Raw genomic sequence first — 15,414 nt, 5'->3', positions numbered from 1 at the left:
CTGCCTATGCAGGGGGTCGGACTCGATGATCTATTGAGGTCCCTTCCAACCCTAGCATCTATGAATCTATAAGAGCCTAAAGCAGTGGTTCTCAACCTTCTTTGAATCAGGACCCATTTGTAAGCATCGATGGCCAGTCCTGACTCAGTAAATAATTTAAGTAGAAATTAAATTAGCAGTGTCCCACCCCCTCTCTCAGCCCCACAGTTTATTGGAAGTTAGATAGGCATCTAGCTGGGGTCATCTAAACCCAGCACTCTTCCCTGCCTATGCAGGGGGTCGGACTCGATGATCTATTGAGGTCCCTTCCGACCCTAGCATCTATGAATCTATGGTTTTGTGGTGAAGGAACTTGATTGCTCCTTCAAGGCCTGGCTTTTATCCCTTCCTCTGGCCCAGAGTTCTTATGCGATTCCAGGCAAGCTGTTTAAAAGAGAAGTGTCAGGTGTTCTCCATTTGTGTGGTCCTCTGTTTCTCCAGGCAAATTGAGACATGACGTCTGATACTCAAAAGTGCTGAGCAGCAGAATGCAATGGAAGCGGTGGCTTTTTAGTACAGATGTGTGTTTTCTTGCACGTAGTATTAGTGTACAGCCATCATTTTAGGAAGGGAAGATTTGCTGACCTGTCTGGACAGGGAAAGGATTTAGAGCAAGGAAAGGAAGAGGAATAAAGAACTGGAGAAGATCAGAAGAATTAAGATAACTTGGCATCCTGCAAATAGTTGCAGTTGTGAGGAGCCCTGTTTATTCACTGGGACTACTCACACGGGTAAGTTTTGGAAGGACACATATTGAAGCATATAAAATGGTGGAATGGTTCTTGATGACCGCGTGGAAGATTTGGGCCAAGATTTTGACAAGATACTTACAAATGTTACTGAGTTTTGATGTGGCTTAGACAGGTCTGCCAGTCTTAGCCTCAGCCTTTTTTCTTCTTAGTAAGTTGATTCGCTTGAGCCACTCTGAGCAAGCGTGCTGATTGTTAAGCATTGATGCTGTGTGGGTTCCCCATCCTTATTGAATTGTGTGGGCAGGTCTTGGAAGACATTTGCTAAGCATATCAGTTCTCAAATGTAACTAAGACCTGCCCCTCAGAAAGTACATGGCTTTATACTGAGGTTTGATTGGTGATACAGTGCTACCTGATGCCAGCATCACCCAGTCTGTATTGCTTGGACTTGGGGGGGGCGGGGGGGGATGGTTTGGGTTGTTCATGTTGCTGCTGTTTTCTTATAGCTCTTGATACATATTTGTTCTTACTCCTGTAACATTGTTTCCATACTCATACTAGAATTTTTCAGAAGATATTATGAAAATACTTAAAGAGTTTGACCTCCTTTTGCCTTGATTGGATTCGTGTGAATATATTTGAGAATAAAGATTTTTTTTTAAGTGATTTATTTTTTTGGCTTGCCTACATAGCCTTTTAATGTTGCAGGTACAGAGGGTGGCTCGCAAGACGTCTCTGTTACGTTCTCTTTGTGCAAGAACGTGATGTGCATAAGGGTATGTTTGCCAAGAATCTGACGGAAAATGTGTTAAACAGTGGCAGGTAAGATATTGCAAAGTAAACCGCCATTGTTAAGATCTGACTTTCCAGATTCATGCAGAATGTTGTTGTAAAGCTGCTACAAAATGAGTGCAACAAATGCTGGAAGCAGGGATGCTTAAAGTAAGATGAAGTACAGTATCTTTATGGCAGCTTCTCCTTTTAGCTATATATTTTTTGTTTAGAACAGTTACGGGAGCAGGGCTTACACATCTTAGCCTTCACGTCTTTAGAGTGGCTACAGGTAGACATGCAAGTAGCTTAATACAAAATATGATGAATAGCTTTTCACCCTTTCAGCTTTTGTTACCCAATTCTGAGAAGTGCTATGCTACATGCACCAATTGTAAGGGACCAGCTGAGGTTGTTGTATGTTGCTTACATTTTAAAAATAGTAAGGTAGACTTTCATATTACTGTCCAGATTAATCTAGTTCATACTTTATAACATATCAGATATGCTGACTATTCTGAAGGTGGGAGAGGGAAGCATTTGCTTTGCATTTCACCCAACAAGAACCATTTTCATGGAGCTGGTTTCATCTTTTAGAAAAGGGAGAATTCTCTTCTGTCTCCACTGACATACCTACCCCAGATGATTTTTCTGGTCTCTTCCAAGTTGTTGAAATCAAGGTATTCATTCTCTTCAAGTTGAGTGCAAGAAAGCTGTAGCACGTATTTTGCCTTCCAGGTCAGTTCTGTAAGGTGCTAAGTGCCCTCTACCCTACAGTTAATCAGAGTTGGGAGTGTTGGGTGCTTTGGTCCTAAACTGAGGCTTTTTCCAAAGCAGGTTGGTCCTTGTTGATTGAAGATGGTGAAAGGCAATTTGCGCTCTTTATTTGACTTCTTATTTTCTGTTTCTGAAAATCATTGACCAGCTTATACCAGCTTGCTTGTGAACTGAAATTATCTACCACGCTCTTTTGTTATAGCACCATTTTATATATTTTTCTTTTAAAATCAGAGTGCAGAAGGCCATTGTAGAGGAGGCTACTGAAACAAGTACATCAGGGAGCTTCGCTCAGGTGGACCCCAAGGCCATCAGCAAGGTGAAGAAGAAAGCAAGGAAGATTCTGCAAGAAATGGTAGCAACTGTCTCACCTGCTTTGATCAGGTAATAAAAATAGTTCACCAGAGATTTCTGCTGAGGCCCTGCAAGCTCTGTACAAATACTTCAGAGTGGCAATTCCTTACTGCCTCTCAAAACCCACTTTTAATGATATCAAAGAACACCAGGATTGTTCTGAAAAATGAAATGTAACCTGACTTCATGTCAGATACAGGAGTATTTGCAGACTTTTCAACAAACATTATGATACAGTGAAATGAGTGTACTTTTCCCTGTGAAGCTAAGCTCCGTATTATCAGCTCAGTGTAGCTAATAGTTGGTTTTTGCCTGAATCAGTTTAAAGTACCTTGTCTCAGTAACTTAGGCTCTGCAAGCTCTTATTGTCAGGCAATTTAATAATATTATTTTCTAGTTATGACTCTTAAGATGGAAATAAAGTCATGCTGCAGTATCTAAATAATCACTAATAGGTTTGGCAGGAATTCTCTAAAGCCTTCATTGACTAGTGAATTGAGGTGGTAGTATCTACTCCTATATTGCTGTTTGACAGAATTACAAAGCCCTGCCATTGTATCTATCAACTTTATCAAGCTGACACCAAAAGAAGGTAACTGTGAAGGAAACTTTAACTTCCCTGGGATTTGACATTTTTCTTCGTCAGGTTGACTGGTTGGGTGCTGCTGAAATTATTTAACAGCTTCTTTTGGAACGTTCAGATCCACAAAGGTCAACTGGAAATGGTCAAAGCCGCAACTGAGGTAAGACAAAAATAGATTCTTGAAACTGGGAAAGTTTCTGATGTTGCCCATGCTAGTGTAAACCAGTTATTTCACTGAATTCAGCGGAGTGTTATTAGTCTAAATGAGACCAAAAGCAGGCTTCAGTTTCAAGTCCTGTGTGCCCTTTCAACAGACTCTGTGACTTTATTAGATAATTTTAGGAATTGTGCAATATTTTTAAGTACTGTGTAACCATATACTCTGAAGGCCATAAACGGTCAGGTTATTTGGTATGACCTGCTTGTGGAATGATTGACCCTTTTTTATTCCCAACCCAGTGCAACAGCAGGTTAATACTTTACTAGTTTTTTAAACTTTCAAAATTGCTTTTACCTTGGTCATCCGAGGATGACCTTATCTTCATACTTGTCAGCAAAGTGTCTAGCTGATTGCTCATTTATTTACATTAATAAAAGCGGCCTGTCTGATTCTACCATTCTCTCTACCCAAGGGAGGCATTACTCTTAAAAGGCCATTTTTGCAATATTCTGAACTTTCTATTTCTTCCATGAGAAAATACCTCAGAAAAGTGAAGTATGGATAGTATACAGCATTAATATAAATAAATCCTCTGAAATGAGTGGTCAGAGTCATTCTGGTACAATTTGGCTGTCTGTAGGTAAGTTTCCTATAGCTTTCTATTGAGGTTTGTTGCATCTTCTACATTAACTCAGCAACTTTTGGGCAGTGGCAGAGACAATTCTGGTACATCCCCCCCAATAAACTGTCTGATACTATGTATCTTTAGAAAGTGTGAATATGGTACTTTCCCATAGTAACTACAATTTAAACACTGTTAGTGCCTGAAAAATAAGAATCTGTTCTCATTGCGAGCTGATGAAAGATAAGAGCAAAGCAGTAGAGAGATGAAATTTTAGAAGTTCTTAAGTTTTACTAATTTAAGGTGTTTCTAGCAATCTCATTAAAGAAAGGTAGGGGGAAATTGAACTTCTGTTAACTTTGTTATATCTTTTGTTTCCCCCTCAAATAGATGAATTTACCTCTCATCTTCTTGCCTGTTCACAAATCTCACATTGACTACCTGCTCCTCACATTCATTCTTTTCTGCCATAACATCAAAGCACCATACATTGCTGCAGGGAATAACCTCAGTATCCCTATCTTCAGGTAAGGACAGTTGGAGCTAAGCTTCCAGTTGCTCTCAAAAATAAAGCCACTGGTGAAGATCCTCAGCTGGTATGAATTGCCATGGCTCCACATCAGCTGAGGATCTGCTCCAGTGAATGCAGGTACATAGTGATCTGGGCATTGTGTTCACGTTGCTTGAATGTGTTTGGTTCTGACCCAGCATGCTCAAGAAAAGTCTTGCAAAATCCTTACAGAGGTTCTTCACAGAGAAATGGGGTTGCACAAGCTTAAGGGAAATTCTTTCCCCCTTCATCTACAGAGAGTCATTGGGAATCAGGGGGGTGCTATTAGGAAGTGGAATGCATAGGCTGTGAAGTAGGTGACCGTGCAATAGGAAAGTGATAGAGATGAGGCTGTTCCAAGTCCTGTTTTCTTTCTTAAATTCTGTAGTATTCACCTGTGAAACAGCATGGAAGGTGTAAAATGATGAGAAAAGTGCAGTGTAACACAGTGGTAGAATGAGTTGGATAGGTTCCATGGTACTGGAACTTCCAGTGGGATCTGTGTGGTAATGCTTCAGGGACCAGTAAGTACCTTAACAGTTTATGTAGAGAACAGAAAAGTTCGTTAAGGAGTTTTGGCTAGAGGGAATGAATCGGTGATATTTGAGCCTTGATTAGGGCATATGGCAGGTTTAAATATGATTCTGCCTAATCTTGTGATTTTGAAAATTTCAGTGTCTTGAGTCACTCTACTGAGTGACTAGCTGTCAGCTATTTGAAAGACACCACAGATTTCCTAAAATGCCTTTCTGAACTGTTAGTCTCTAAGGTGCTACTCTGCTCTGTTATCTGTCTCCTATAAGAAGAAGGATTCATAAAGGAGTTCAGTTGCATGCAAACTAGAAAATGCCCCATCTGGTTTAGTCCAATCATAATTGAAACCATAAGCATGTTGGTTTGTTTTTTTTATCCAAGGATTCAAAAGCAATCTGTTTTCCCCAAAGGCTTTTGGAGTTTCCCCAAGGGGTAAAGAGGCTAATTTTGGTACATTGCTAATTAGGAGGAGTGAAATATCTGAAGGTTGAGATCACTGACCTGAGTTTTTCAAATTGGGTTATTCACACAGTGTCTAGAATTTTTCCATAAATACTTTGCGAGGGAGAGTGACTGAGATGCAGCGTTCATCTGATGCAGTCATCTCTTAAATGTTCTGGGTGGTTTTAACAATGTATTCTTTTTATGTCTGACTAGAACCGTATCTTTCTTTTTCCTATGTAGCACGTTAATCCGCAACCTTGGAGGCTTTTTTATTCGGCGGAAGTTGGATGAGAACACTAATGGACGTAAAGATGCCCTATATAGAGCATTACTCTATGTGGTATGTATTTTTCTTCTGAATTAACATAAATACATTAATTTAGTTTCAGTTATCTGATAGATGGGAGAGTCTGCACTGTGTATACAAGGGGATATTTTCAGTAGCTTTTTAAACCTTAATTAATTTGACCAACTTTGATAGATCTGTGAATTATATTGATTTCTATAATGTGTTTTTGGAAGAAAATTTCCTGCTTATTTTACCCATCAAGCATGTGGGAGTTGAGAACATCTGGTACTTTTTAAGGTAAGTTAATTTTTCACTCCCTGCAGTCCTTATGAATGATTCTACAAAATTAACTCTAGGAGCCAGACTGAGATTCCTTTTGCAGCGATGTAAATTTCTTGTACCTCCACTGGCTCAGCTGAAGTTCACCTATTTCTGCTTATATTTTCTGTGCTTTCAATATAGAAAAACAAATAGATAATTGCAATTTAGAAGATGGGGTACAGTGGGAAACAATAAAAGAGAAGAGCTTAGATGGTTTAAAAATATACAGCTATTGTTAGGTTGCCTCCTTTTGTCTTTGTAGAAGTGCTCAACTTATATTAATAGAAATGAAATCAGAGTTTGGGCCGCTTATCTATCAAACACAAATTATTACTCCAGATTATTCATGTAGTTTTCTGTATATTTTAAATATTTCCCGCCTTTTTTTTAAATAGAAGGCTATTGGTGATATGGAACAATGAGTTTATTGCAACTCATTAGACTAGATTGTATAATTAGATATTTGTTTTTTCTCCTTTGTATTTGCCATCCATTTAGCACATTGAGGAATTGCTCAGACAGCAGCAGTTCCTAGAGATATTCCTGGAAGGTACACGGTCTCGCAGTGGAAAAACATCCAATGCCAGAGCAGGTCTCCTGTCTGTGGTTGTAGATGCTCTTTTTGCAAATGCCACCCCTGATGTACTAATTATACCTGTGGGAATTTCGTATGATCGCATCATTGAAGGTCACTATAACAGTGAACAGCTGGTAAGGACAACTGAAAACTTAGTGCTCTTTTTAGGGGAGTTTGTTTATATTCAGTAAACTCCTATCTATTTTTTGGTTCAGCACTGGTTTACCATTGGTGCCTTCATATTATGTACAAGTTAAATGCAAAGAAATATAGCTGTCTGTGCCAGGGACAGAGTTGATATTTGTCTGTCACACTTCTAGATACAAATTTATCACATAGCAAACAATAAACACAGTTGTATAAGCTAAAAAACCCAAAAGATTCCTGAGGTTATGATGATGGCTATACCCTTTTATAGATTAAATACATGTCAAGAGATTTGGATTGATTTTAACCGTGTTCTTGATTCTGTAAAAAATCAAAAAACTTTTCACTGCAGATGAATATTGGTTGTGCTTTATAATGTTTTGCAGGGCAAACCTAAGAAGAATGAAAGCCTTTGGAGTATAGCTAGAGGGGTTTTCAGAATGCTGCGGAAGAATTATGGGTGTGTCAGAGTAGACTTTGCACAGCCATTTTCTCTAAAAGTAAGTTTGATACCGTGGAAACATCCATCTCCTATGAACTCTGAGTTATTAGTAATTCAGAAGAGCTGCAAGCGAGGTCTCTCGGTCCACAAGCACTGCTTCAACCCATCAATAGAGTGATGATTTTTTTCCAGAAACCCACTGGCTGATACTTACTAGTACGTTCATATAGAGCTGTACATGTTCTCTAAAATATAAATATTCTGATAAAGGAGATAAGATCTCAAACTAGTTCACGCTAGTGTCTTGCCTTCAAGAGTTAGCAATAACAAATACTTTAGAAGCAAATAAAATTTCCCGTGATGCATCTGACTAGTTGTGCAGTTCAAAAATAGTAGTGCTATGCAATAGCTGACTTGCAAATAGATGTTTTTGTATCCTTGGATCCATTCTGCCATGTGCATTTAATATATAGAACTTCAGTTTGACATTCCAAACTTTGAAATATCAAAGGATTTTTACATGTCTGCTTAGTTTCCTCCCTCCCATCCCAGTTACAGCAGAATAGCTAAATTTTATTTTGGGAAACATTTAACTTTAAATAATCTTAGGGGTTTTTTTTTTTCTTTAAAGGTACTTCTCTCTTTCACAAGCCTGGAAAAAGCAATGTATCCCCACCAAAAAAAGGTTTTTTGTTGGGGCTAGTACAGTGGTGCTTAGCATTTTGGCCTCATGGGCCAGATAAGTGGCATGGCCCCATCCACCGGGAATGGGCTCACATCCCCAGATTGGGCCCATGTGGCCTCAGCTGGCCCCTGCACAATGTAATTACAGTGCATCGGAGCGGCTTCTCTGCACCTGCATAGGTGCCCTTCATGCTTAAGTATATTGATTCTCACAGTAAATTGTTATGATAATGCTGAATGTGCCAGTATGTCAAATGTTTGGTATGTTGTCAAAGTATAACTTAATAGGGTATCTTACTGAGGTGTGAGGAAAGCTTGCTAGCATTTTATGCAGATTATTTGAGAGTAGAGACATTTTTTGCTGAATTGCCACAGTCTGTGACTTTAATGACATGAAGCACTTGAACAGTCAGACTTCTGATTCCTTAGGTGTTCTTCCTCCTACTCATTCTTGTAGAAAAGATTTATGTGTGAGAATTTTGAGTGTTAGTTACGCTCCAAACAATATAATGCATTGTAGTTAACAGTAGACAACAGAGCTGTTAATACACTGCTACATAAAAAGTATGGATCCCTTCCAAGCTATTCGTGGCATGAAGTTAGCAGTTGTCCATAGATCATTTGTGCCTTCTTACGCTTTTGAAATACAAAATTGGCCTGTATCTATTCTTTAACCATAACATGGCTACTGACTTCTTTTATGCCCTGTTTGTGTTAAGATATTTGCACTCTACAATGGGTTAAATGTGAAAGAAACTTCTCTAAGCATGTCTGTGTTTAAAGGTTTGCAATAAATACAGCTATTAAATCAATTTAATTTGACCTGAGTAGGTTTTCTAGTGTAGACAAGCATTTCGGCATCAGTTTGAGCTCCTGCAATCTTGTGGCTATAGAAGTGGAAAGTAAGTGGTAACTTTGCTGTGAAAATTTATCTTAAAAACAGCTTTTCTGTAAGAGGAATGCTTACTGCATGTGCAGGCTAAGTTTCCTGGTTTTGTGAGCCAATCTGTACAGGAACTAGAGGAATATCATGTCCTGAAGACTGAATGGCAAAAGTAAACCTTTAAAGATAGAAGCTTTACTTATTCTTGAAAAGCTGGGCCTTCATTCATTCCAACTGTGTGCTGCACCTCCTTGATGGCACAAGGTTGAAGGCACAAACCAAAGGAAACACCTGGTTTCTGAGCTGTATTGACAGTACCGTGGGTTATGTCAGAGCCAAATTTCCTACAGTGAAGATGTCCTCTCTGCTGGGGCTTGTTAAGAGAGCCCTTTTGCACCATCACTGACATTGGTATGATGCACAGGCACTTTGATTTTGTTCCTATTCCTCAGTAAAAACTACTATTAATTTTATTGCTACAGAATCTAACCCCAAGGGAAATGTTGCCAGAGCAGTGGAGGTGAGGGGAATATCTCCATAGCTGCTTTTTTATTGTTGTGCTTTCCTCCAAGTAAGAATCCTGTTCACATTGGAAGTGTATTTCCTTTCTGCCTAATTCCAGACCCATCTATATGCCAGTGAATAAACTAGCAATTTTCTCTTTCCCAAAACCCTACTATTTATTTCATTCATTTTCTTAAAATCACTTTTGAATTTACTTGCTCTCCTGCAAGGCTTCCTTTTCTCATACAAATGGGATAGCTAGGTTGGCTATTGGATGTTGCATGTAATAGTGGGAACATACAAACCACAATTCTTCTATTTACAGGAATTTGTAGACAGCCAACATCAGAAACCTGCACCTGCTTCACTTTCTTTGGAACAAGCTCTATTACCAGCTCTACTTCCATCAAGGTAGGATGTTGTCCCAAAACTTTTTGAGAGTGTTTTTTTTAGTAGAATATATTTTAAATAGTGCTTGGCAGCTATAGCCTTAAGAGCAGTCAGAATATTTTACTTGCAAGCCTTGTGGAAAATTCATGAAGAATTACCAAAGGCAATAATTTTATTACAGGCAATAATTTTACAGTGATTTTTTTTTTCATTATGCCATAGAATTTATTAGAAAAATAGTATTCTGCAGCAGAAATATATCAAGATATTAAATTCTGTATTTTAGAGTACTTTCTCATGAATGTTTCTAGGTTTAATTAATTTTAAATTCTATAGAACATTTTTGGGATTGAGGAAAAAAGTTTTTATAAATTAAATTCTCCACATAAACTAGATTTGATTTTTTTATGACATTAAGGTGAAATGCTTAATATTCCTTTACCTCCTGATGTTTTCTAATTCAGGACTGTATTATGATTGTTTCTGCTCTTATTATTAATATTACCAATATTACTTGCTATCATACCCAATAATTTTAAATTGTGCTCAAACTATGAAATAGTTCTGTGGACATATACCTACCTTTCTCAGACAGTTTTAGTATATTTGAATAATATGCATAATTTATGTAAGCCTCTGAGGAACCACTAGATGTGTTTAGAAATAATCTGAATAAACTCTTTTATCCTGAAAGAGTTGTCACGTCATAACTAAACCCTTGCTTTAATATGCAAAACTGCTGGACTGAAAACTGCCTTCTGAGAAGGTTTGCATAACATGCTTTTTGTTGCCCATATTCACTGAAGAGGAAAGGCTGTGCGGCATGTCTGATGTAATGGAGAAATCAATAGCAGTAGAGCATAGTGTCAATGTTTGGTATTGCTTTTTTTAAAGTAGAACTAGGATTCTGATTGATGTGGGAAGGAATTTAGAATACATGTAGAGAGACTGTTATCGTGGATATAATGGAACTTAAGAGTGTTTTTAAGATTTTGTGCACTCTGTTAAAAGTGTCTTCACTTTTTTGTGTGTGTTCATTTAGTGCTTGTAGAGGACCATAAATACATAGGTTTTTAATGTTTTAGCCAAGAGTTGGATATTTCACACCATAAATTATTTCCATTCCATCTTCAGGCCTAATGATGTTGAGGAAGAAGGTACAGAGGCTGCACTGCCAAACTCCAGGGACATAAGTAATGAACATTTTAGAAGACAGTTGATAGCCAATTTGGCTGAGCATATATTGTTCAGTAAGTATTCAAATAGTCATACAGTACCTGTTGATTTTGGTCCTCCAACCTCATACACTGCTTGACTGTTTGGTATCTTTTTATGTGACTTAAGGAGACTTCTTTGTTTTTGCCCTTTCAGATATGAATTTTCCTGACATCGTTTTTCTCCTCTTTTTCTTCCCCTTCTCTTATGTAGTGGTCTTGGACTCTTTACAGGACTTTTATTTCAGTTGCTTTGAAACCTCTGTGATGTTTAAGTTTCTGTGCTGGAACGCTCACTTGCTATGCCCATAAGCTTGTGCCCCCCTCTTTGGTATAGTTGGGTTTTTTTTCCCCTGGACCATAAAAAGTTGCTCCTTGAAACAGAGCTGTTGAATACAAAAAGCTTTTAAGAATTACTAGAGTTAGCTTGTCTGATTATCCCACATTGCCAGGTTTCATGCGTATAAGCCAGTGGTATAAGCACTGGAGCTGATTTGTGCACCAAGATGTATGTAAAATGGTATTTAGTTGTTATATATTTTAGGAAATGCTTTATGTAGAATACTTTACCTCTGCCAGAAAGGTGAGTGTGAGGATGATTATATTTTATATGCAACTTAAGTTAGTGAGAATTACGGTGACTTACAAAGACCATGCAAAAAATTAATGATTGGGTGGAGTTGCATTTTTGAGTGACTTCTCACTTCTTGCCTATTGATTAGTTCCTTGAAGTTGACTGCAACCCATTGGAAGTGTCAAGACCCCTACAGTGGTAGCTGATTATGATTATTAGTTAATTTATGGCTGTTGTATAACAGCCTAATGATTTCCTAATGCTTCCCTGATTTCCCTGATTTCTAACAAAGTGCCGCATAGCTTTATTTTATTTTTTTTGCTTCTAGCTGCTAACAAGTCATGTGCTGTGATGTCAACGCATATAGTTGCCTGTTTGCTGCTCTACCGACATAGGCAGGTAAGACTGCAGTGCTGCTGCAATACGTTATTGTCATTCAGGCTTGCAAAATGGCAGTGATGTGTGCATTTTAGTAGTGTTTTAGAAGTAAGGAATATGTGAAATATATTTGAGCTAGTATACTTCAATAAGCATTCCAGATGGCGGTGCATGTGTTTATTAAATTACTGAAAATTATTGAATTTTGCTGAGATGCAGTTGTTTTTTCCTTTTTATAAAAAAAAAAAAAAAAAAAAAATCTATTTTTTCTGAAACCAAGACTTATTCGTGCATTTAATTTAATTTTTTGGGAATGGAGTTTTTTTTTTCTTTTTTAAAAAAAAAAAAAAAAAAAAAAATCTATTCTATCTGTAATCCAGAGCTCTTTGTGCATGTAAAGGACTGGAAGTATACAACATACACGTAGGAAGAAATGGCCAACATATAGAATCCTTCCCAATTAGGACTTTCTCTCCATCCAGTTCAAACCATTCGTTCCCTTTTCCTCTAGAGACCCTGAAGGAAAAGGGTGTTTTTGAGCTACATCTGAACATGTGGAATACAGCTTCTGTTAAAGTGGTCTGGAAAAGTGAGGTTGGAAGGGACCTCAGGAAGTGATCTAGTCCGTACCCTGCTCAAGGCAGGATTATCCCTGATTAAAATGTTCTGTGTAAGCCTTGGTCTAACCCAGTGGTGCTCAACCTTTTTTCCCTGGTGGGCTGGATGGGCAGTGCTCCATCCGCCTGTTTTCCAGATCCTGTTGGATGTTCTGATCTGGTGTTGGGGATGGAGCAGTGGACACCATTTGGCCATGCAGAGTGGGAAAGGGAGTATGGCCTGGCCCTGATTCAGGTGCAGGGGAGGAGGCATGGCCTGGCTGCAGCTGGCAGTGCTAGGCTTGGGGTTTGGGAATTTGATGGGGGAGGGTGACCATTTAATGGCCACTGCTCCCCTACTGCCAAATTTCCCAGCCAGTGGGAAGCCCCTGGACCAGCTGTGATAGCTTCGTAGGTCACATTTGACCTGCCGGCCAGAGGTTGAGCACCCCTGGTTTAACGTGTTCTTGAAACCAGACAAGGAAATGGTTATCCTCAAGCCCAATGCCGATTAAGCAAAAGGTCTGTCAGCTAAGTTATCTTGGGTAATTATGACACTGGGGCACAGAGAGAAGACGAGATCTCTAAAGTATCCAGGTTAAGTAAAAGATAAGGTTTTATAGCGATAAACTACTTGGCAAACAAAACAGTCACGTCCTGCACTAGCTGCAGTTGCTGTGGGCTTTTAAGTTATGTGCACATGTCTGGTCAGAGGTGAAAAAAATCATGAGTTACATCAGCAAAATCTGTGCTAAAAGAAGAGACTTAGTTGTGGTTTAGATTATTGATGATAAATTATGCCTTCATGATTTATCTACTGTGTTTGGGGCTGCAGGTAAGTTTAGCCAGTCTTTTAAAATTCTGTCTTGCACAGTTTGTTTTTTTTAACCTTGTGGCTCTGGTTGTTCAGGGAATTGATCTGTCCAAGTTGGTGGAAGACTTCTTCTCCATGAAGGAAGAGGTCCTGGCCCGTGACTTTGACTTGGGATTTTCCGGGAATTCTGAGGATGTTGTCATGCATGCTATCCACCTGCTGGGGAACTGTGTCACTATCACGAATACCAGCCGAAACAATGAGTTCTTCATCACTCCCAGCACAACTATCCCTGCTGTCTTTGAGCTCAACTTCTACAGCAATGGAGTACTCCACGTCTTCATTAATGAAGCCATTATTGGTATGTGTTTATATTTCAGCAAATCTAGCTGGAACTTTAGTATTGCTTTATGATTCTTTTTATAGAGCTCTTCCTACATAATTAAATTATTTAGGGTCAGAAACTTATTCCCTCTGTGCTTTACCCCATGTTCACAAAGCACAAATAGTCAAATGCGTTCCAAGTTCCTTTTTGCCCAGTCTTCCTTGAAAGGATCCATGCATTGATTACTGCCAAAAGCAGGATATCTGACTATACAGACCAATGGTTTGTTTCATCTTAAAATATTTTAATAAGATAATATTTTGTTTTACTTTTCATTAGCTGGTCATGGATGGGTTAGCAGCTTCCTCTTTCAGCTTGTATTCCACACTATTCTTAATGCTTATTAATGATTTGATCCAGATCACAGTTACGAGCTTCCTTACTTAACTTAGAGACTGTGATATATAATCTTTTACTTTACTTCACGTTATCTTTTGAATTCTGGGTTCTTCAATTACACAGCAGAGTGGTTCATGTGTTCATATTGTATATAGAATAATTTTATTTTTATTAATTGATAGACTTTTCAATTGCGTGCTTTAATCATTGCCAGTTTTAGAGCTCAGAATTTACTTGTTATCAAGCTTAAATCTGCTTTATTAGAAAATCCGTAATGAAAACGAACTGCTTTTGTGTTCACATGTCTGCTGTAGCCTGCAGTCTTCACGCAGTACAAAGTAAAAGGCTTCGAAATGGAATCAATGGTACTTCTCCCAACATGATTAGCCAAGAACAACTGATCCGCAAAGCTGCCAGCTTGTGTTACTTGCTTTCCAATGAAGGCCCTGTCTCTCTGGTAGGTGAATTCCATTGCAGCATTTTCCATGTCTTAAAGTCTGTTCTGCCAATGTCTGCTTTCATTATTTTAGAGGGAGAGAGTTTTCTTTTTTTCTAATATTTACTTTATTTTGATTCATTCCATGGCTGGGTGGGGGCATCCATAAAAAGAAGGAAAATACCATTGCTTGTATTTGTTTCAACACAATGCCTCTACATTTGAATTAACATAGTTAATTAGAGTAGTGTACTTGAAATCATATGAACCAACCAACATGATGTGAATATAACCAGTCAGTTTACCAGCTTGTTTCACAGCCAGATGAGATGATATCAATGGGTATGGTGCTTACAACATGCTTGGAGGATTTGAAGGCATGTTTAGTGAATGCTTGTTGCTTCTATAAATGACAAACTGCTAATACTGGCATTGAGCCTGGAACTTGCCTGCTATTTTAGTAACAGACCTCTGCTAAACAAAATCTGCCAGTCTGTATCATGCTGCCAAGCTGTGTGATGTCTTTGTGACCTTAATAAACTTAAAACTATGAAATTAAGACCACCAGAGCCATTGCATATGTGGCTGGAAGCAAAGCTGAAATCAGGCCTCCAGAATTTAGGGAATTTATCAAACACTGCAATAGTTATGCTTTGCCATTCCTAACATTTATTAGCAATTATATGTATGGTCTGACATAACGTATTTTGATTTCAAACCAGTAGAGGATTACTGGTAGGTATCTCAACTTTAGCATTATTAATTTATTGTATATCTTTAAAAACAACAAAACCAATCTGTTTTTCCTTGCTATTTGCAAATGCCTATTTGGAACCTGAGAAACAGTGTCCTTTCCCTCCTGATTTACTTCTCACACTGGCAAGCATTTCTGTTTCCCCCCCCCCTCCTCCTCAC

At 38.4% G+C, this 15,414-nt stretch overlaps 1 protein-coding gene across 4 annotated transcripts in view; it reads left to right on the top strand.

The window, feature by feature from the left end:
* Positions 1–15,414, top strand: part of GPAM (glycerol-3-phosphate acyltransferase, mitochondrial) — a 37,985-nt gene that overhangs the window by 11,608 nt on the left and 10,963 nt on the right. For all 4 annotated transcript variants that reach the window (XM_025203198.1, XM_025203199.1, XM_014519540.2 and 1 more), the window contains exons 4-15: positions 1,440–1,553; positions 2,514–2,663; positions 3,280–3,376; positions 4,389–4,525; positions 5,767–5,866; positions 6,635–6,847; positions 7,247–7,360; positions 9,699–9,784; positions 10,898–11,013; positions 11,880–11,950; positions 13,436–13,700; positions 14,378–14,520. In XM_025203198.1, the coding sequence (XP_025058983.1) occupies positions 1,440–1,553; positions 2,514–2,663; positions 3,280–3,376; positions 4,389–4,525; positions 5,767–5,866; positions 6,635–6,847; positions 7,247–7,360; positions 9,699–9,784; positions 10,898–11,013; positions 11,880–11,950; positions 13,436–13,700; positions 14,378–14,520 (1,606 nt within the window). The remainder of the gene's footprint in view (positions 1–1,439; positions 1,554–2,513; positions 2,664–3,279; positions 3,377–4,388; positions 4,526–5,766; positions 5,867–6,634; positions 6,848–7,246; positions 7,361–9,698; positions 9,785–10,897; positions 11,014–11,879; positions 11,951–13,435; positions 13,701–14,377; positions 14,521–15,414) is intronic.

The sequence above is a fragment of the Alligator sinensis genome, unplaced genomic scaffold, assembly GCF_000455745.1.
Source record: "Alligator sinensis unplaced genomic scaffold, ASM45574v1 scaffold559_2, whole genome shotgun sequence".
In the NCBI taxonomy this organism is placed as follows: Eukaryota; Metazoa; Chordata; order Crocodylia; family Alligatoridae; genus Alligator; species Alligator sinensis.
Note: the sequence above shows the minus strand (reverse complement) of the source record. Positions and strands in the feature narration are given on the sequence as shown.